The sequence below is a fragment of the Phlebotomus papatasi genome, chromosome 3 (assembly GCF_024763615.1).
Source record: "Phlebotomus papatasi isolate M1 chromosome 3, Ppap_2.1, whole genome shotgun sequence".
NCBI classification, from domain to species: Eukaryota; Metazoa; Arthropoda; class Insecta; order Diptera; family Psychodidae; genus Phlebotomus; species Phlebotomus papatasi.
The window spans coordinates 14,196,888-14,219,189 of NC_077224.1; the positions used below are offsets into that span (position 1 = coordinate 14,196,888).

At 36.0% G+C, this 22,302-nt stretch overlaps 1 protein-coding gene across 1 annotated transcript in view; it reads left to right on the forward strand.

The window, feature by feature from the left end:
* The window catches only part of LOC129807792 (uncharacterized), an 802,905-nt gene extending 785,196 nt beyond the window's left edge, over positions 1–17,709 (forward strand). The window contains exon 2 of the mRNA XM_055857286.1: positions 15,072–17,709. Coding sequence (XP_055713261.1) covers positions 15,552–17,495 — 1,944 coding nt within the window. The 5' untranslated portion in view covers positions 15,072–15,551 and the 3' untranslated portion in view covers positions 17,496–17,709. The remainder of the gene's footprint in view (positions 1–15,071) is intronic.
* Positions 17,710–22,302: the final 4,593 nt, after the last annotated feature.

Here is a 22,302-nt window from a genome sequence, read left to right on the forward strand (position 1 = left end):
TTACTATGAGCGTTAAAAGAATCCGTCTTTGGAATTCAATAGATGTCGTATGACTATCCGCGAACGCGGACACACTTTTATTGGGATGAGGGCGCCATAAGATTTTGTTGCGCGCGAATTCAAAATTTTCACACTAACTTTAAATTCCGTTTTTCATGAAATCTAATTCATTATGAAATTTATTTTCATGACCAAGAATTTGTAACAATACGTCAGAAATTATAGGGAATAGTTAAAAAAAAATTTCAGAAAATTTTTAGAATTATTCCATTGAAAAATTGTCAAATATCAGTTTTTTCTGGTCGGGAGATATTTTAAATCGATACTTGATAATATCTCTATCGGTAAACGGCATCGGCATGTTCAATATAATAAATAAAATCAATGAAATCCCGCGATATTTGCGCGCTGATTATTGAAATATTTTCAGTGAGAGATTTCATGATAGTATTATGCGTCATGGAAATAAAAAGAGAACGAAGAAAAAGAATGCGGAGTAGAAAGAGACAAATAGAAAAGAGGTAAGAAGCGACGTTCAACTAACGTGTCACTATCGTTAGTGAACTTACCAAAATGGTAAGTTGTGTCGCTTCGCTTACCTCTTTATAACGTGGAGGTTATTCCCCACTTCGAAAGTATGACGTGCGGGTGCACCAAATAATTACTATTACTATACGATAACTATAACGTCATACTGACACATTTTTGCCACTTGGGTGTACTTTTGATTTTATCAAAAACGGATCACTCAGAATTAATTTGTCCCTTTAAGGTTGGTCAGTTTTCACGCAGATTGACATGCCCCTTTTTTCGCTTAGCCATGAGCGAAAAGGCCATTGCGACACTTTTCAGCTCATCTGCCGCGATGATCGGGTCAATATTTGGTGAAATTGTCGCGTGCCGCTCTTGGGCATCTTTCACTGCCTCCCAAGAATATGCCTCAACACTCTGTGAATTTTAATTAAATTTTCCCGCCACAAATCTCTCCTCATCCAAATGCATATTCCCAATCTCTCTGCGCCGCTGTGATCAATCCCAAGGTGACGTGGTGCATTAATCAGCTACAGGTGATGCCTCCTTCTCAGAATTGGACATTAGTTCCATCTTGATCTTGCGCTGTCTCTAATACCCATAATAGATTTACTCGCTTATTTATGAATTCATAGAGCACTACCTCGTAATATGGCCTTATCTCTAGCCACTTGAATTCTCCGTAATTTCCCATGGAAGCCCAATACTTTTGGTGCTTGGAGGGCAAGCACCGGGGGGTTGAATTGGTGTTATTTGAATATCGCGATTACGGGTTTTTGTATGGACACGGTATTTGTTTTTGGTTGAAAAGAAATATTGCGTGCAAACTGAAATTAATTTTTCCCGATTTCTTAAACAAACATGATATTATCTAAAATATCGCAAGATACCAGGTACACCAAGGAAAGGGCGGACAAAAACCTGGCCCGAAAATTTGCACAGCATCACTTTGGCTGCCGGAACGGGGTCCGGGCGGTGTTTTTTTTTGCGACTTTTGCAAAGAATTGATACCCAGGGATCTGTGGTCAAGAAGACGATGGAAGATGGTGTCCATGGTCTCACATGGTAATTGTGGCGAAATAATACAGGAGTGGATGCGAAAACAGATGAATTTCTCACCAACGTAGTATTTCAACAGCACAATAAAGGTGCAAAATAGTAACACATTTGCATAAGCGTGCAAAAGAGGCCAGAGATATGTGCTGAAAAACAAGGGACCCTTTACAGTGTTCCATAATTTTGTGAACGGCTTCTGATTATATGGTTACAGCAAAGTCTCACAGGTATATACGAATTTAGAGATCTTATTTTGGGTGGCAAAATTTGGGTTTCAGTATTGTATTTGATACTGAAAAATAATTTTGAAAAATACCGCATTTTTTAATTGAAGTTACATCAAATAATAAAAAGATCGACTTGTGAAAAAAAATCTATTCTCCCGGCTAACACAAGGTAAGCTGTTACTAGCTCAATGGTATAATTAAAGGCATTGTACATGCTCTTATATAATAAATTAGTCCAAGTTCATAAATTAAGTCCTTAATAAGTCCTTATTAAGCACTTAATTAAGGATTTTTTTTTAGCGAAAGTAGTGACATCTGGTGGCAAAAAGTGGAAACGGGAATAGAGAATGCGACGGATAGGTGCAAATCATTGGATAAAAAGAGATGTAACACATTGACATTTCAGAAAAACATAACCACAAACTGTTATTATACACGTGGATGTGGAATGTCTTTATGCTAATTAGGCGAAAATGTATTTTTATTTTTTCTTTCAGAAATAAAAAAAATATGAAGAATTAAAAATATATGTTTTATATGCATTGGGGTAACTGCTTAAAAAGCGCTTAGTTGAAAGTCCTTACTTAAATACTTAGTGTTAAGGCCGAGTCATGCCATATTAGTTTCACTACTCGCCACAAAACGCTGACGTTTGTCTCATTTTCATATATTTTTTAAGTAGTTGAATATTCTGCAACACCTTAAAATTAAGACATTGAGTTAAGAACTTATTAATTACTTAATAAGTACTTAATGTGTTAGCCGGGCTGCTACCATAGATACAGGTAATTTTGCTCTCCTGACTTTTGTTAAATTTCCGTACTTCTCGCACTTAAGGAGGGTTTTCACCACCTAGAACAAGACCTAGTACAAGGTGACTGAAGTAAATTCAGGATCTTGCCTTGAGATCGAACCCCAACATCTTCCTAAAGTGGCGGAAGATCAACAAGCGTGGGCTGCTAAAACTGAATGTCACAAACCCGCGACGCGACCCCATTAGGGATAAGGAGTTGAAAACGATAATGATGATGATATTTATTTTAAGCAATAACCTTGTTCATAATTTTTATTTCAAATTTACCAAAATACCTCACCCAATGACAGAATTTAAGTCTAATCGTAAAAAAAACATGCTCCATTCCAGCAATTTGTTCCAATTTGTTTTGAGCACCTGTTTTGTCGTAGTATTCGCAGATAAACGCGTTAAAATGTGAGAAAAAAGCAAGGAATAAACATGACCGACAACTAAATCTTTCTCTGTTTAGTGTGCCATTATAACATCCAATGAACATGGTTTTGATCATTCTCTTTGATAATCGTAATGTACATTACATTTAATGGTTACTGTGACATCGGCACGTTGACACTAAACTTACACCAATTTTGATTGCTATCAAGCTAGTAATTTTTTTTTAGATCTGCTAATAATAAAGAAATTAAAGCAACTTCATTATCACCTAATTATCACACCAAATTGTGCCTTTGGTCAAGCAATGTTACTTGGGAATATTTCTCTATTTTCGTTTACTTACGTATTGTTAACAACGTTTCAACAAAGAATTTTGATTTGTAAATAAATCATTAAATAACCTAAATTTGATTTACAAGAACTTCTATAATATAGCAGAAAGCAAGCCCTTGGTATAAAAGTGTAGAGGGTGTCATACACAGAAAAAAATATTTTGTAAAATTGTTCGTAAATGTTTGTGAAATTCTATGGCAGACTTACGAAATGCTCGTGAATCGTATGACCCACAAACAATTTCGTAAAATTTTGTAATTTTTTCACAAACATTGTTCGTAAAATGATAATTTGACGAACATTTTTTGTACTTTTACAAACATTTGTTGGTAAGTGTTCGTAAACATACAAAAACTTTCGTAAAATTTTGTCATTTGTTCGTAAATTTTTGCCAAACCAACAAAAATTTACAAACAAATACGAACAAATGACAAAATTTTACGAACATTTTTTTGTGTGTTTACGAACATTTACGAACAAATGTTTGTAAAAGTACAAAAAATGTTCGTCAAATGATCATTTTACGAACAATGTTTGTGAAGAAATTACAAAATTTTACGAATTTGTTTGTGGGTTATACTATTCACGAGCATTTTGTAAGTCCTCCATAGGATTTCACAAACATTTACGAACAATTTTACATAATATTATTTCTGTGTACCTTCGGACGACTCAAGCTTCGAACAAATTCAAATTGTATTCTATGCTTGTAACGGATTTGACACATCGCTCTTTGCAGGAAATTTCAGGCCCTGGACTACCCATTAAAATATAGAGTTATAATGGGTCAAATTCATTAAAAATATGTTAAATAATGTGAGTTGTTCGAAGCTTGATTCGTTCGAAGGTAGCTTGCTTTCCCCTACGTAGACTAAACAGGAAACGTATAGGAGAAAGTACTCTCCCTTCGAACGTTCATGCCTACAAATAATGTGAATTTTCTTTTATTTTTCCTAAAAAACTTACAAATTTCTTTTAGATATTGGTTAGTTTATTATCAATTATTATTTATAATTATGTGATAAGTTATATAAGTCTCTTAGGAAAAATAAAAGAAAATTCACATTATTTGAAGGCAAGAACGTTCGAAGGCAAGGTACTTTCCCCTTTGTTTCTTAAATCTATAGAAAAAAATACAAGTTTATTCATCAACAATATGCGCTTTAAATACAGTTTCGTTTTAATGAGAGACTGCGTAATTTTCATCGTCCACCGCCGTCTTACCGTTGATGGCCAACCTCCTGATATAAGGAAAGAGTCTTTTAAATATTCAAATTCAATTCAATTTATTCATCTTTAGGTATATAACATTCAGAAAAATGAAGTTACGTAGTGAGCCATTTATGTTGCGTTTACAGTAAGGATGTATTTAAAAAAAGGCATAGAAAATTAAAATATTAATGATATATCGATTAAAAAGATTCCTGATAGTATTTTCGAACACGACATACAAATAACGCTTAGTTAGCGCCTATTTTCAGATTTTTTTTGTGTTCCTTGATTTTATATTTTACTTTTTCTTTAATTATTTAAAAAAAAGTTTATTATTGATTGTTTAATAAACATTTCTCGATAAATACAAAATTAGAAAAATCCTCATGTAATTTTTATTCAATTTCTGAAGTTATTTCAATGGTTGAAAGTTACTTTAAAATAATAGGGCGTGGCCAATATTTTGTCTGGGAGGGCTGTCAAGTTCTATAGGAGGTCTCAGTGTTTAAGTGATTTTTTTCCAAGAAAAATCTAATTTTGCTCAACAAGAAAAGTCTTAAAAATTGTGAAATTGTGGGGCACTTTTAAATTGGGGCAACTTTGCAACTGAACTTTTTTCCTAGTTTAAAATTGAATTATGGTTTACCTTAATGTAATTTGGTTACACAAGTGGTTTTCGAGAGCTAAGTTATATAATTCTAAGGTCAATTTCCATTTAAAAATAGGAGAAAACAGTCCAATTTTAAAGGTGTCTCACATCAAAGGTACCCCACATCTCCCTATAGGTTATATTTTTCTTAACATTATTTTTCAGTGAAATATAAATAATTGAAATTATAAAAAAATATCAGCAAGGTACTAAGCTTGATATGGGCTTTTAACATCAAAAATTATATTTTATTCTTTTCAAGTGTAAAACACAATGATAGTATAAGCTAGTAAGCAGAGACACATAACATATTGACAGAAAGAAACTACAATAATCCGTGTCTATAGCTTAAAAAAAATTTATTATTTTCGATCAGTTAAAAAATCGTTTTTTGCATTTTTTAAAAACTTTACCAAAAGAAACAATGAAAAATTATAAAAGGAATTATGTATATATAATATTTCAAAATTTAACAATGTTTTGTGGTATGTGTCTCAGCTTAACATTTTAAGTTTTCAAACCTGTTTCTCATTTTTTTGCATGCCAAGTGTATTATATATTACCTCAGAATTAGTGCTAGATAGCATGAACTTACAGCAGAGTGTTTCTAAAAAAAATATATTCGAAGATCGGTTTTGAAAGCAAAAGAAAAGATATTTTTATTTCTCGTTTCGCCCGAGTGGTGGCTGAAATATTTTTCATTCGAATTTTGAAGTGTTTGGAGCAGGGATGAGCAAGAACAGTTTGAAACAGAATAAACCAGAGATGTGCAAGAACCGTTAGGAACCGAACAAACGTCAAATGTAACTTGTACGTCAATGGTCAAAACGCTAGCAAAACAAACCTATTTTGTCGTTTATTCGGTTTCAACGGTTATTGCACAACTCTGGAATAAACGTTTGTTTCTCAGAACCCTATAGCCAACGGTCGCAGCAATTCCACTGGATTTCTAGCAGCCTGTTCTGCCATGTCCGCTGATTTTACTGCTAAAAATCCGCGTGGAGATCTCTGGATTTTACCGCTAAAAATCCGCGGAAGTTTCCGAGATGGAATTTGATGCTAAATTTCTTCCTAGTGTTCCATGGACGTTTGCGGAACTCTGTATAGGACCGCCTAATAAAAAATGTTCGCGATTTTCCATGGACTTTTCTCTGATGAATATTTCCACGGCTTTTCCTATGTATCATTAGCGTATAATCGGCACTCAGCCATTTAAAAATTCGGGAAAACCCTCATTATTTCCACGAAATTCTCCGTGGAAATTTCCATGCAACGGTCTTAGTGGCTTCCGTGGTTTAATACTACGGAATTCTACGACTTTTCCAGTGGATTTTTTTAAATATTTTTTTTTTCTAAATGATTCCTAAAATTGATTAAAAATGCCGTGGAATTTTCATAGAGAATTTACACAAAAAAAAACATCCACAAATAAATGGAATATAAGTGCCAATTGGCAACTTGGAACCTGGAGAGTACTCATCTATTAGACGAACACTCAGTTGTTCTACTTTTGAGTTGAAAATGTTGCTACCATATCGTTCATTTGAGTATGTCTAGCTCGCAAGAATTATAGGGTTATGGCGAAAAATAATTGCAGAATTTTTGCGTTTACTTGCATGGAGTTTTGGGCGGAAATTTACCAGGAAATATATTTGGAATATTCGAGTGGTAACTGACGTTATGTAGAATTTTAAAGATTCAGGGAGATCACCTCCTTCCGGGGGCGTCAGTAGTGTTTCTCTTTCCTGTGTTTTTCGTGTCCCTGAAAAGAGAAACACTACTGACGCCCCCGGAAGGAGGTGATCTCCCTGAATCTTTAAAATATATTTGGAATATTCAATGGAAATTACGTTTAAATTTCCAGAGAATGCTCTTAGATAATTGCAAGAAAATACTTCGGAATTTTTTTTTTCAAGGAAATCCACGTGAAAAGAAGCTGATAACTCCGCAGAATGCCAAGCGGGAATATTAGCGTTTATTTCCCCGGAAACTCACGCGGAAAAATAGGAGAAAAATTTCATGGATTTTTCCGTTACTGTGAAACTTTGTGGCCGATCGGCTACAGGGAATAAACGTTTGTTTGTCATTTGACGTTTGTTCAGTTTTAAACGGTTCTTGCCTACCTCTGATTTAGAGTATCAATCCTTGTCAGTCTTCTCTCTTTCTGTGTGGGAAAGATCAAAGCAAAGATGAAAAATGAACATGTTTTTAACGCTTTACTGTTCCCAAGTGTTTCTGCATTATCGACCTTTCGTTGTGTTGGTTTCTGTCTCGACTAATTTCCATTGATTTTTCATTGGAATAGCACTATATCTCTTTTGACAGCGTCTTACTGTGTTGCTTTATACATTTTTAAAATCTTTAAGGTTGTTTATGTTTTAGCAGAGACACTTTTCGTAAATCACACTCCGTCTATGAACGCAACCATTAGCTACAAATCTCGATGATAACATTTTAAAGGAAATTTGATATTCAACATGTTTTAGCCTTAATGCTTATTTACTCAAGTTTTTTTTTTAATTCTTTTAACTCATTTATTTGAACCAAAATCAAGTATTGAATAGTCAACTTCCTGGACGCAAAATAAAGTCCCAAAAATTGAATACGCCTGTCAGTTTCACTTTTATTGGGAGGATGTGCGAAGGCCCACATTTTTGTTTTTTTCCCTTGTTATGCTTTGCCTTTTTTGTTGTTAGGTCATAATGATATTCTTTTGCTGGATACTTGAATAATTTTTAATTATTTACAACGTGCTGTAAATTCAGATCGACCAAAGACAGTGGTAACCCATCCATAGCATCAAAACAAACGTTGTGTCCAATTAGCACAAACAAGAGTCCAATCATGGATATTAATGCCTCTTTTCCGCCAATTATGTGATCCTTCAACATTTTGCTCAGTGGTAAAAATTAATGTGAGATTCTTGGAATAATATACTATGAGTGGTCACTGAAAGTGCGAGAATTGGCGCAAAAAATATGTTGCAATTCTCGCTCTTCGTTTGCCAATTTATGCAAAAATCCATCCTAAATGAGATCACTTTCTTGGTATACGCCAATTTTGTGAGTTCACTTGGTCCATCCTCATGGTTTTTTTTTATATTTAGGGAAAGAATGTCTCTTATATACCCCTCAAAAGCGTCATCATTATAATTCTTTATTATTTTACTTCCTTATTTGCACCAATAAAATAATTAAACATCTCAAACCTGCTCAGGGGGTATGATACAAAATGTAGAAGCACGCCGTTTTTATCAAGCCTTAATTGCACTTGCCGGCATTGCTTTCATCCTCATCCTCAGAGTTTTCTCCCAAAAAAAAAGAACAACATTTTAACACTAAATACTGCCACATTGTTGCACAATCATAAACAGATTGACCTAGTAATACTATCATGTCCCAAGAATTCATCAATGATCCAAAAACCTTTTAAGAATCATTTCCATTTGATCCAATTGCACAGTGTTTTTTTTTTCTTCATTTAGAGCACTTTTTTTTGGCTCCTTATGCACTCTTATTAATATCATCAAAAGTGGATGGAATGGAGTCTCGTGAATCGATGATACACCTGCCCTGACCAGATGATTTTCTCTCTTTCTCTTGGGCTTTCAATTCGTGTGCTGGAAATTTTCGGGGGAAGGCCATCAAGCTACCATCCCAAATCGATGTACTCCCGTGCTTATTTTCATCATTAGTCCACCAAAACAGGGCAGAAACTAGCGTATTTCTCATCCATTTCTTATGCCACTGTTGGACTTAAAACTTCCAGTGATCGATGATGGGGTGGCACAATTGTGTTTCTCATTTGGAATGGAATCGTAGATTGCATCAGTTCGGATTAAATGTAATCCGTATGGGTCAATGAGCAAGAAAAGAAAGCATTAGAATGCAGTTTGTTAAAAATAAAAGGATTATTTAATAATCTTTTATTCAAATTGATTGAGTAATGCACCGTTTATTTAAACGTTCAATTTTATATGTTTCATCGCGTGACGTAAACCACTGGTAGGGGAAACTGGGGCAGTAGTAAACACGAGGTAGTTGTAAACAGTTGGTAATTGAACAGACTTGTTACTGTAATCGGGTTATTTGTAAAAATCTATAAAGCAATAGTTTGATAGTTTTTCAATGCGGATTACATTGAATCATTGATCCAATTCATAAACCATAATTATTTTTGATTAAAAATTTAGTGTTCGATGTTAGTCGCTGTCACTTATGACAAAGATCAATGGAAGACTTCAATAAGAATACGCAATGAACGTATTGGCTTAATCCCTATCCGTAAAAAAATAGATGTTAGTTTTTATCTGTGCAGTGCGATAAGACCCCTACGAGTCTGCGGGCCCTGCGCTACTCTAGGGAACAAGACCTCAACCGCCAAATTCACGAGGAACTCCTATGTGACCTACCGGGAACATTGGTAAAAATAAAAGGATCAAATTGATCCAAATTTGATCCTTTTGCAAAGGATGGATCAAATTACGAACTCTGAATGCACATTTATTTGATCCATCCTTTGCAAAAGGATCAATTTGATCCTTTTGTTTTTACCAGTGAATGCGGGGCGGTCGTAAAGACTCTGGGCCACATTATCGGTATCTGCACAGAGACTGAAAACAGAAGGATCCAGCGCCACAATAAGATCCGTGATCGCATCACCCTTATCACGGATTAAGTAGCGCGAAAGGTCCCAGGGGCTTGAATAGTAATTTCAATCCAAATTACTATCTTCCGTTAAAATTTACTGTCTTCCAGTTAAATTCTGTCATCTAATATGCGGCCAGTGAAATTTACAACGCGGATATTAGAATCTAAGAGAGGTCAAAGTAAAATAAGATAAGATAAGATAAGATATTTATTTTCCATATGCCTATTTTCTGGTTGCGACTGCCGCCGACTTACCAAGACCGGCCTCACCAGGAAAACGGCAGAAACCCTGGATCACCGACCGTATATGCCAACTCATATAATCGAGTATAAATATATACATAAGTAAATACAAAATAAGGGAAAAACATCATTTGGCCTGGTAAGGAAGAAGGAAGCAGTCACAAAGGATAGGCATAGGATAAATAAGTGGCAACGGACTCCGAGAGAGAGCACGTGTTGTTGCCACTGGTTCAGTCAGGAAAATGGAGTCACAAAGGAAGAGACATAAACGTACTAAATAATATTCATGGTGGAAGAAAAAAAAAGAGAAAGAAAAAGGAAAAAAGACAGTCAAAAAGAAGGAGCGCAAGTGGAAACATCAGAAACAAGAGAAAAGCGGCAATACAACAACTACAGAAAATGTGGATATTTCGCGGAAAATGGAAAAAGAGAAAGAATGAGACGAGAAGTGAGTGATGTTAAAAGGAAAAGGAAAAGAGCAAAAGAGCAGGAAGCAATATCAGCCAATAGCCAAAAGAATCCCCGCGCCAATCGCGACGATCCGGCACAAGAGGGCAAAGACAAGCAACCAAAGGGGGGTCTGTCCAATTTGGACGAAATGTTGATACTAACAGAAACGCGAGCAGATAGCTAGGCAAACAAAAGATCCTCACAGGCGAGAAAATGGGCCGGCGAGGAATCTAAATGAGGATAGTAGATTTTACCATCCGGCTGTTAGAATTTACTATCCATAGGATAGTAAATTTTAAAATGTCAAGATGGTAGATTCTAAAGGAAAGTTTCTATGGAGGATGGTATTTCCTACTATCTTTTGAGACAGTAGAATTTAAAGACACGATTTGTAGAAAATACCATCAAAATTTTTCTCGGTGAAGAGTAGACTTTCACTCTCTCTAATTGCACCTGTCTTCAACCCGACCTGGAACGGGTCTTCGTGGTCAATGTAATAGTCCACCACGAGTTTGGGGACGGATTTGCTACGGAAAAGGAAGGCAAGGTCACGAAATACACACCCCTGCTACAAATACTTCAACGATTCAGCCTGGTTGATCTTTGAGGATTGACTACAGGTTCCGTGAGAATGAGATTGACCCAGTCTCCGATAGAACAACAGCCTTGACCAGGACAACAACTCACTGGGGATGCGGAATTGCAGAATCAGACCCAAATTACAACGGGTACTCAGACAAGCCAAGACTAGCTTTTGGTTGTCAGACCAATTAAGTATGTTTGACCTGTTTCACTTTAAAAATACATACTAGTTGATGTTCGAGGTCAACTGTTAGGATATCTACTATGTCAAAATTTCAAAAACCGGACTCAACCAAGGACCGAAATGTTGGACAATAAAAAGTTATTGCAGAATAACAACTCAAGCCCAATATTCCAAATTTTGACGTAGTAAAGCGTGGAATCGTTTGAATATCCGCAAGACTTGATATGATTTTGATAGTTTCAACTATTGTGTACTTTTTATTGGTCAATTGACATTTTTAGTGCATTTCATTAGTTTTATTTTGATACCACTCTCGCTAAAAAATATTGATTTTTGGTTGAGATATCTCAAGAATATGGAGAGAATCCGACAACAGATAGTTAACATTTACCTACAAAATCCAAATGCGACTTATGCGGAAATAGGAAAATTCACCAGAGAGTCGCGCTCTACAGTCCGATAGGTAGTATTGCGATTCAAGGATACAAAGACGATTGTCCGAAAGCAAGCTGGTGGTAGGAAGCCTGGAATTCAATACCGCGACATGGAGAAAATGGTGCTGGGGTACTTTAAGAGGAACCCTTCTCTATCCCTCCGAGATGTGGCCAAAAAGACGGGTATTTCACACTACCTAGTTCATAAATTTAAGAAGAAGAATGATTTAGTGACTTATAAAGCCCAACCTGCACCTCATCGTACAGATAAGCAACGACAGTCCGCCAAAACAAGGTCCAGAAAGCTGAATGATCACCTTCTTAAAGGTTTTGAAAGATGTGTTTTAATGGTGGACGAAACCATCGTGAAAGCCGACTTCCACCAATTGCCTGGACAACAATACTATACGGCAAAGACGCGCACAGGTGTACACAGCAAGCATTGATACAAGAACTACACCAAGTTCCCGAAAAAATACTTTGTTTGGATGGCAATTTGCTCGTGTGCTCTTTGAAGTCAAGAATTTTTCATGACCGGGATTATGAACAAAGAGATTTACATCGAAGAGTGTCTCAAGAAACGTCTTCTGCCGCTCTATCGAAGCCATGATGGTCCAGCATTGTTTTGGCCAGATCTAGCATCAAACCACTACGCTAAGGATACCATTGCGTGGTTCAACGACAATAGAGTCATTTATGTGCAGAAAGAGTTTAATCCGCCCAACACACCGGAACTGCGTCCTATGTATTAAAAACTATTGGGGAATTTTGAAGGAGGATCTCAGGAAAAAGGCTAAACCAGCCAAAAGATTGCCTGATTTCAAGCAAAAATGGAAAAACGTCGTCAGAGCCCATGGAGAAGGGTTTGTCAAGAACCTGATGAGGGGAATTAAGAAGAAGGTTCGGGAGTTTGCTAACCAGCCATTGGAATAAGGCAAAGAAATGGTTTAAAAGAATCACAATATAATGATCTTTCCGAAAAACCAAAATCCTAAAGATACAAAATCCCGAATAGGTCGAAATCGCGAAAACCCAAAATTCCGAAATGGTCGAAATTCCGAATATAAGCTTAAATCTCGAAACGCCAACATCTCAGAAAGCCAAAATCTCGAAAGACCAAAATTTTGAAAGGGACAAAATTAAACAAAGAATAATGTGTTCAATAATCTTTTTCCGGGAGCCATCGGGGGAATAGAGCTATGACATATTTTAGAATTCCGGATTTTGGCTTACGGGATTTCAGCTTTCGGGATTTTGGCGTTCGGAATTTTAACTTTCGGGTTTACTTTCCGGATTTTGACTAGCACCGATTAAAAGACAAATTGTCTCAATATTAGATCTTACTCCTCTTATACTCTTAATCTTAGATTGTTGCCCAGAGCCCCAGGATAGCTAGGTAATCGCTCCCACACGACCAGAATACGCAGCTTAATGCTTCCTTTTCCGAGAATCTCCCAAGACTGTTGCCCTATTCTTTTGTGTTCTTCTTCATCTCGTACCTTCTCGAAGAGGGCAAATCGAACATTACTTTCAAATAATTAATCCAATGATCATTGGAAAAGAACAAACTTCTACAAAACTAATTTTCAAATCCTACTCCAAATTTAAATCCGAACCACTAGACTTCAGTGAGTTAGATCCCCGCAGGAGACATAGAAGAGAAATTGGAGGGACGATCGGCGATTTTTTACCGTAAACATTTCACTTCTTTTCCTGCCTTTTTGGAAAGAGAGAAAACCCATCAAGAAGCGGCTGAAATTGATATTTGAGTTTGTGATTTCATTTAATGACACCCTATCGCATTCAACTCAATGAATTTGTTTCGCAAACGGACGGAGGCATCAAGAACACCAACAAAAAAATGCTCTTCAGCGGCTTCTTGAGAGAAATTTCTATTATTACACCTGAGGCCCAGGGACTTCAGCTCAGATCTGCGCGAGATTCAGAAGAAAAAATTGGAAGAGAGAGCCCATGGATGGGGAAAGGAAGTCCTGAGAAATGAACACTAATTTATCAATTTAATTGCGAATACATTTAATATAGTGCATTCACACTCTATAATTTACTGCGAGTGATCCTCGAGATCATTGGCGTTCCCACAGGTTCAGAGGTTGTTTAATTGAGAGACTAGGTTTTTTTTTCTTGGATTAAATTGAGGTCCATATCCCACCCTCTTTTGGGCTGGAAACAGAGATCAACGATCGGAAGAGATATGATCGCGATCCAACCGTCATGATCTTACGCGATCTTCTTTTTCCAAATTTCGTATTAGAAGGATGAAATCTATTTTCGGCGAAAAATTGTAATTTTGCTAGTGATATATGACTATTTAATTGATTTATTTTTGCCAATTTATGCGTCCATCAGTGACTTTTGTTGCCGCTAAACCGCCAATTTTATTTTCACATGCCACAGATATTTCGTCTCTTTAGTGTTACTATATAAATGTGAATGGTTGATCTTTTTTATTCTCTTTCCTCTGCTTCTTCCACTTCCATTCATGCCGATGATCGAGAAGAGCCCGTGAGATCTTAAAAAAAATGCTCAAACACGGAAAGATCACCACAAAGGTAAATGGGAAGGAGGCAAAAGAACTCGAAAAGCAGTGACACTCGATCACGATCGCATTTCAAGATTCAGTTACATCTATTCTGGTGCCCTCTAGGTGTCAGAAGATGAAGTTCACTTACGCCTAAAGGTATGATAACTAACTCCATTACTTATGAGAGTGTAAAAAATCTCATCAATTGTGATCGTTATGAAACTTCATGTTTGCAGATTTGGCTCAAACTCTTATAAAGTACATTTTGGAACTCCGTATTTGAAGCATTCTCCAATGGTTATCCGTAGAATAACTATCAACTGGCGTTGTTAAAAAAATATTTTACTGTCCCAATAAAGGAGCGATACCGCATTGCAGGACGTCTTAGGATCAAGAAGATCCTAAGTGTGGAATGATCACCCTGTCTCTTTCAAAGTAATTTAAATCGATCGCCCATAATTTCAAGCTTCTGTATCTTAGGATAAATCATATGGAATACAATATATTCAAATAACAACAGCTGGACTAAAAGTCTGGCAATCCAAAAACTTTTACCTGGTCGAACTTACCTGGTAGAAGAGAACCAAGTTCACTAGTTTACTCATCAGGAGGCTAGAGATATATCAAGTTCAATTCCAGACAAAATATCATCGGTACTAATTGATCGTAATTGATCGAAAGATTCACTACAAATACGTTGACCACTCCAAACACGTGGATCATCCAGTAGCGGTCTGGGCAGTAAAAAAATTAAAATAACATAATACAATCATCATGTTGACTTTCATAGAAATGTGGGAAATAATTTATGTTCGTGAAAATGTAGTAGCCCATTTGGTGACAAATTTAGTCCTGTGCAATTAATCAAAGAATGAAGACGCATTTTATTCAATTGTGAATTACATATCCCTGAAATATAGTTATTTGTGAAATTTAAAGAAGTATTACCTCAATATTCAACGTTGTTTCGAATCCTACATGGGGGCTCAACCGGGATGGAGAGGAAATATTGATGGGAAAAACGAAGAACATTGAATATTGAAGAAGCTGACGAAAAAATTGAAGACGAAAGACGGTGCAAAAAGCACGAATAAGTGTTTTAGTGAATAAAAACCCCAAAAACGACGAAGGACGAAAGACGGCAACGGCGCAAAGTTGCATAAGACGACGGCAATAGTTGCATAAGACGAGAGCAACCATTGCATAACGACGAAGGACGGCAATTGTTGCATAACGACGAAGGACGGCAACACTGCAAAAGACGACGAAAATGGCATCTGTTGAAGAATTGCTGGAGAATTTCACCAAGAAAGGCTTGATGACGGAGTGCGCAAAGAGGAATTTGGATTGTGAAGGCACTAAAGAGGAGCTAGCACAACGTATTGTGCAATTTGATGAGGATGCAAATGAAACGCAAAGTGAGAGTGCAAGTGGTTCCAGAACCGATGTTGATGATGTTCCAGCAACAACTATTCCCAATGTTCTTGCTTCAAACGATTATAGGATGTTCAGCTTGAGGGACGTAGAAGATTCTCTCGAGAAATTTGGGGCAGAAGATTCGCAGGACATTGAGGTGTGGTTGGAGGAATTTGAAGACACCGCAATGACGCTTGGATGGAACGACATCCAAAAATTGATGTATTGCAAAAAATTATTGACAGGCACTGCTCGCAAATTCATTTTTGCAACAACTGGCATCAAGAATTGGAAGACCTTGAGAGATGCCCTGAGAACGGAGTTTGCCCAAAAATTAAGTTCTCTCGATGTGCATAGACGCATGACAAATCGCAAGAAAAAAGCCGATGAAAAGTTCTTGGATTTTGTCTATGAAATGCAGAGATTGGGCAGGATGGGTAGCCTTGACGAAGCAACTATATGCGAGTATATTTGCGATGGCATTGATGACAATGTCCAGAGCAAAGCTCAACTTTATGGAGCAAAGACAGTTGAAGAACTGAAGTCTCGTATCGAAGTATATGAAAAGCTACAGCTGAAACTCAAAGACGCTGAGAAAAAGGATGATAATCCTAAGAATGTTGCTAGTAGATCTCAGAACTCGCGAGGAGAAGCCCAAAAAACGATTATTTGTTACAATTGTGGGGATGCTGGTCACAAATCCATGGAATGTCCGAATAAAGAGAGAGGACCAAAATGTTTTAAGTGCAATAGATTTGGTCATACGTCCAGCGATTGCAAGACGAAGTCGAAAGTTTCAGAATTCAAGAGTAATAATGAAGCGAAGGTCAATATGATCAACATCATTCAATCAACTAATGACGAGCTTGATATTTTGAAGATTAAGATTGGAGATAAAGAGTTTTGTGGGATCATTGACAGCTACAGTGATCTATCTCTGATCAATGAAGATACGTACGAGTCAATTAAAGATAAGTGTGAGGATCACCAATTATCATTTCAAAGAATTCGTGGTTTTGGTGGTGCAATTATCCAGGCTTTGGCAAAAACTACAATGAATATTGAAGTTGATGGCGGGAAGTATCGGATGGAATGCCATGTTGTACCCAAAGAAGTGATGGAGACTACTTGGTTGATTGGTAGAAATTTCCTTAAGACTGTACATTACACAATAGTGCCTGGTAAAGTGACGATTCGACGACGTGATCAATGTTATAAGAATGAAAACAAGATGATCCATGTTGATGCGATGTCCCGTGCCAATATGACGATGATGACAAGCGCTGAAGATGTCACTACCAAGATAAGGACTACTAAGAGACAGAATCATGAGATTGAGTATGAAGCATGGAAATTCAGGAAGATTAAGCGTATCAAGCGAGATCGTGAGGAACATGAAGCAATTGAGAAGGAACGTCAGAAAGTGAATCATATGAAAAATATGACACAGGTGGAACGCAAACAGGAATTACGAATGAATCCATGCCAAGTAACCAATAAAATTGTGGAAATACTGGAAGAAGATTTTGACGAAGAGAGATATGGATTACAAGATTTGGCAAGACAAAATATTTCCAAAATTCACGATGAGAACAAGCGCTCGTATGATCTTCGAAGCAGAAGGGCCAATGACTATCGGATTGGCGATTTGGTCGCCATCAGGGAGACAGAATTTGATGTTGGCTACAAAGTGAGAAAAAAATTTGTCGCACCCAACGAAGTAATAGAAATACTACCTCATAACCGCTACAAGGTGAAGAAGATGGGAACTGAAGAGGGACCTGAACAGACCATATGACGGCCGCCGACTTAATGAAATACTGGCAAGGAAGTTGTCCAGGGGGAAACTTGATGTCAGGAAGGGCCGTGTGGGAAATAATTTATGTTCGTGAAAATGTAGTAGCCCATTTGGTGACAAATTTAGTCCTGTGCAATTAATCAAAGAATGAAGACGCATTTTATTCAATTGTGAATTACATATCCCTGAAATATAGTTATTTGTGAAATTTAAAGAAGTATTACCTCAATATTCAACGTTGTTTCGAATCCTACAGAAATATTTTCAAATATTGTTGATTCTGGCCAACGCTTTAAGCTTTCAAATTATTCAATTAAATATGTTGTCATTGGAGTGATTGTCCATTGTCATCTTCCTTGTTTATTTTTAATCAATGGCCTAAAATAACCTAGGAGTATTTCCACAGGTTACACATTTAAAATTTTAAAACTTATAAAAAAATCGATCTAGGCCATATCAATTAATTTGTAAGTTTCATAACCTGTAGAATTCGGTTATTCTATAACAAAGTTCTAACGGTTACAATTTCAAAACCTTAAGTAATTTTCGCCATTAATAAAGGAGACAGGATTCGCGGAAGAAGGAGTTGTCTTGGTTAGATCGTTAAATAGGGAGCATCAAGATTTAAATTCTAGGATCCTGTGTGCGGACAATTGGTTATACTAGGGCTCAGAACATCAAACCTTTCAAGATTTTATACTTTTCAAATTTTAAAAATTGAACAATTCTCTAATTTCGAAAAGTACCATAGAATCGGGTGACTTTGTTCTTCGTGGGTGACTTTGAGCCCCCCGTCTGTTCGTAAGCTTTTTTTTTAAATTCTAATGTTTAAGAACAGTTCTCATCGATCAGACAAGGTAGATCGGATTGGTTAAGATCATTCTCAAGTTCTGGAAGTAAGGAAAAGTTAACGAACAGGAGGGAGACAAAGTTACCCGCATTTACGGTAGAACTCAAATTCTAAATTCTTATGTCAGCCATTTATAACTTCCGTTTGTTGCGCATCTTCATGTTGCTCAGATAGCTCTGAATATCAGTAAATGTACTGAACATTAATACAAACGATCGCAGAACAGTGTCTATAACTGAGATATCCAAATCACACACAAAAACCCTTGCTACATGTCTCGCAAATTTACAGAAATTAGTGTGCTGACAAATTTAGAAAATCCCAGTATCATTTTATATTTACAATATATACATTTTATATTTTTACAGCCTCACAGACGATTTCCTTCAAAGAAGCAGTTTTTCATCAAAATTGCTTTTAATGTGTAGAGGCCTTGAGGGGTACCAATACTCTGATTATTATGAGATGGAGGCTTTGCTGTTATAGCCTGCAACCTATAACTACGATTATATAGTTTCGAATATTTTGACATCTGCTTGCAGCGCCAATTTAACGTAATGTTTAATAACACTGAAATTTTTACAATAACTCTGAAAATATTTTTAATTTTTCTTACAATTAAATAACACTATAAGGTCAATGATCTTTTAGAAATACTGCGTGAAAATTTTAATTCCAAATTAAGCAATTTTTGAAGAAATTCGACTTGAGAGGCTATAACCGGAATAAGCTATCAAAATGGTGTCCCGGTCAAAATCTCGAAAGCCAAATTTCTGAATGTCCCAAAATCCCGAAAAAATCCCAAAACACCAAAATTCCGAATACCATAATTTCGAGAGCCAAAATCTTGAATAGTCAAAATTCAAACAGAGTTGAAATTATGTGGAGGATAATGTAGGATTACCTATGACATTTTTAAGAATTCGCATTTGGGCTTTCGGGATTTCGACCCATTCGGAATTTTATCTCTTCAGTATTTAGGTTTTTCGGGATTTTGGCGTTCGAAATTTGAGCGTTTTGCATTTTGGCCGGCATTGTTCAAAAAATTAATCAATATAGGGGAAACTGGAGTACCACCAAACACGGGGTACCACCAAACAGTAATTTTTATTTCTAAACTACTTGGACTATCTCGACCATTCTTTCAGTGGACAAGCATCCCTATAGTGCCTATAAATTCCTATCGGTCTTATCCTCTGACATCCAATATCCGATTAAAAAATCGCAGTATTTGGTGGTACCCCATGTTTGGTGGTGCCCCAGTTTTCCCTAAACTAAGAATTGTTCGAAAATTTGATAATTATATGAGAGTTCAGACAAAACATTAAATGCTTAATAATACGACTTAATTTCTTTAATTTCTTAATATACATTTTTTGGAATATTTTAAGAGTTCTATTGGATGTTAAGGGCTAACTACTTTAGATTTAAAAATTTTAAAATTGCTTTTTTTTTACATTTAGAAACCTTCGAAAACTGGGTTTCATCTCTAGTCTGGCATCCGTATAACTCACGCTTAATTTGAGAAAGATTCTATGTAAAACCATTCTACATAATCGGTGAATCGGTATGCTTATTACAATTCGAGTACAATTCTCCAAAAGCGTCTCAACTAATAAATACTGTTATAGCTTTCTATTTGTACAAGATGAGCCTAAACACAAGTAGATTTTGATTCTCCAATAGTGTCTTGGATAAAAGGTAATTGGAACTTTAATTACACAAAAAGTCGCTGATGATCGAAGAATTCAAATTTAATTTCGAATTTTCGGACTAAATTTTCGAACAAGGTGGGGAAAATTTATCAAATACCACACTAAAAAGCTCGCAAAAGTGATTATGGAGTGATTAAGTAATGGGAAAAGAACAGAAAGCGTCGTTGTCCTGTTTTATTCCTCTCAACAATATGAAGACCGTCACATTTTGACACTTGAGCACTTCGAAATTCGAACAGGATGTCTCTCAGCCACCTTGCGGAATTATCTAAAAGTAAGAAAGTCTCTTTTTTGGATTTTCAAATAGATTTTCGAATTTTTCAAGATCTACTTCTGTACGGAAAAAATGTTGCCTTTCGAAAAAATCTTTTTTTTGTGTATAAAATTCTCGAAAGTTCGTAAACGTACTGGGACAAGAACATTAAAAAAAATTTCTTTGTTTTTTGAGATATCATAGTGAAGATTGACATAATATTTATTGACAGACAGACATTTCGAAATCCGAATGGAAAATACTGCATCCACCACGCGGACGTAACGAGAAGTATTAAATTCATTTCTTTAGTTTTCGAAACTGATCTTCGAATGTCTTTTTCGATTTACACACTTTAAGCCCAATTTGAAATTCTAGGTCTTTTACATTGGTTAACATTGAGAATCACATCTATCATAAGCTGGTTTAGGTTTCTCATAAACTTTTCCTGTTCATTGGCTGCAAGATCGCAATCGTATTTGCATTAATTGCAATTCTCTCAGGTGCTAAAATTTCTTGTACGCACTCTCACTTACCTAATGAGATCGGACGTGAAATAGTTAAAGACAAACTTAAGCCGCGTGATGCAAGAAGAAGTGATTTCTGTGAGATTGACCCAGTCACTTGTGCTCCAATTAAAATAACAATTTGATCTATTGGCAAGATTGCTCAACATTTGACCACGAATTCAACTCAAACGCCACTTTTGTCTCAATTTACATGGGAAATCCCATTTTTCATATTAATCACGAAAATTTGTATGCCTTTTTAGTCTTGTATTTAGGCACCTTAACAAACAAATCACTCTTCAGAGACGCAATAGAAAAAAAAAATAATTTTCGGGACAATAAATGAGCAGTTCAATGTCAAATTTAATGATTAATCCAAATGGGAAATTATCCCGCTACAAAATCCGATATCGTTCACTTCATACACGTCAAATAACAATTGATCCGATCTACAAGTTCAGAATGCAATTTGTGCGCAGATTGTGAGAGGACAGCAAAAAATCCGGGTGTCTTACGTCTATCAACAATATTGTTATGCTCCAGAAGCCACCAAGACATCACATCTCATTCAATCAATCTCCGACGTTTGCTTTTCGAACAATGAGGCGTGTTAGAGGCCTGACAGGCAGCAAAAAAAAGTCGCAAATTGACTAATTTGACACGGCTTAGAGGAAAATAACTTCATTGCGAATTATGCTTACTCTGCGGATACAAGATACTCATTGGGTGGCAACAATCTCACTGATCTCTATCTTAAATGAATTTGCCGAGAGATGATCTTCTAGATTATATATCACTTTCACGTTGATACTTCGAAAGAAATTATATAATTTTTTATCTCTGAATTTGGCGATTAAAATATTTCATATATTTCTATTCAATTATTTTTTTATTGCACAATAATTTGTTAGCAATTGATTTTAACTGACAGAATTTGATAAATTTGACTCACAAATGCCCTACTAAAATTAATAGCAATGTCTATCTCAAACGTTACTAATGCCTTGTAGTATATGGATCATATTTAAATGCTTTTTGATAAATCATTGAGCATTATAAGAATCGAGCAATAAAAGAAAGAAAAGTGTATTAAATAAATGGAACTGCTGCTCAAAATTCCCCTGACACCTGAGCTTAGCTTTTAGCTTTAAAACTTTTCCACACCTTAAGTGCATTGAAAGAAATACGGAAAATAAAATTTAAATAAACAATTTTTGATTATTTTTAAATGAAGTGTTTCCACTAAATTTATCTCCTTTCGTTACTATTTTACAGATTAATACATTGACCGAATTACCGTTTTTGAAGAGGCGATCAGCCCCCCAGTGAGGCAATGTGTTATATGTTTTTGATCTTCTTAGGGCAATATCACATTGACAGTTAACTGCTCACCGTCACCGTCAAAGCCTTACCGTATTTCATTAATTCACGTACTTTCGTTGCAATTCTTACGCAAATTTTCCATTACCGTATTACCTTA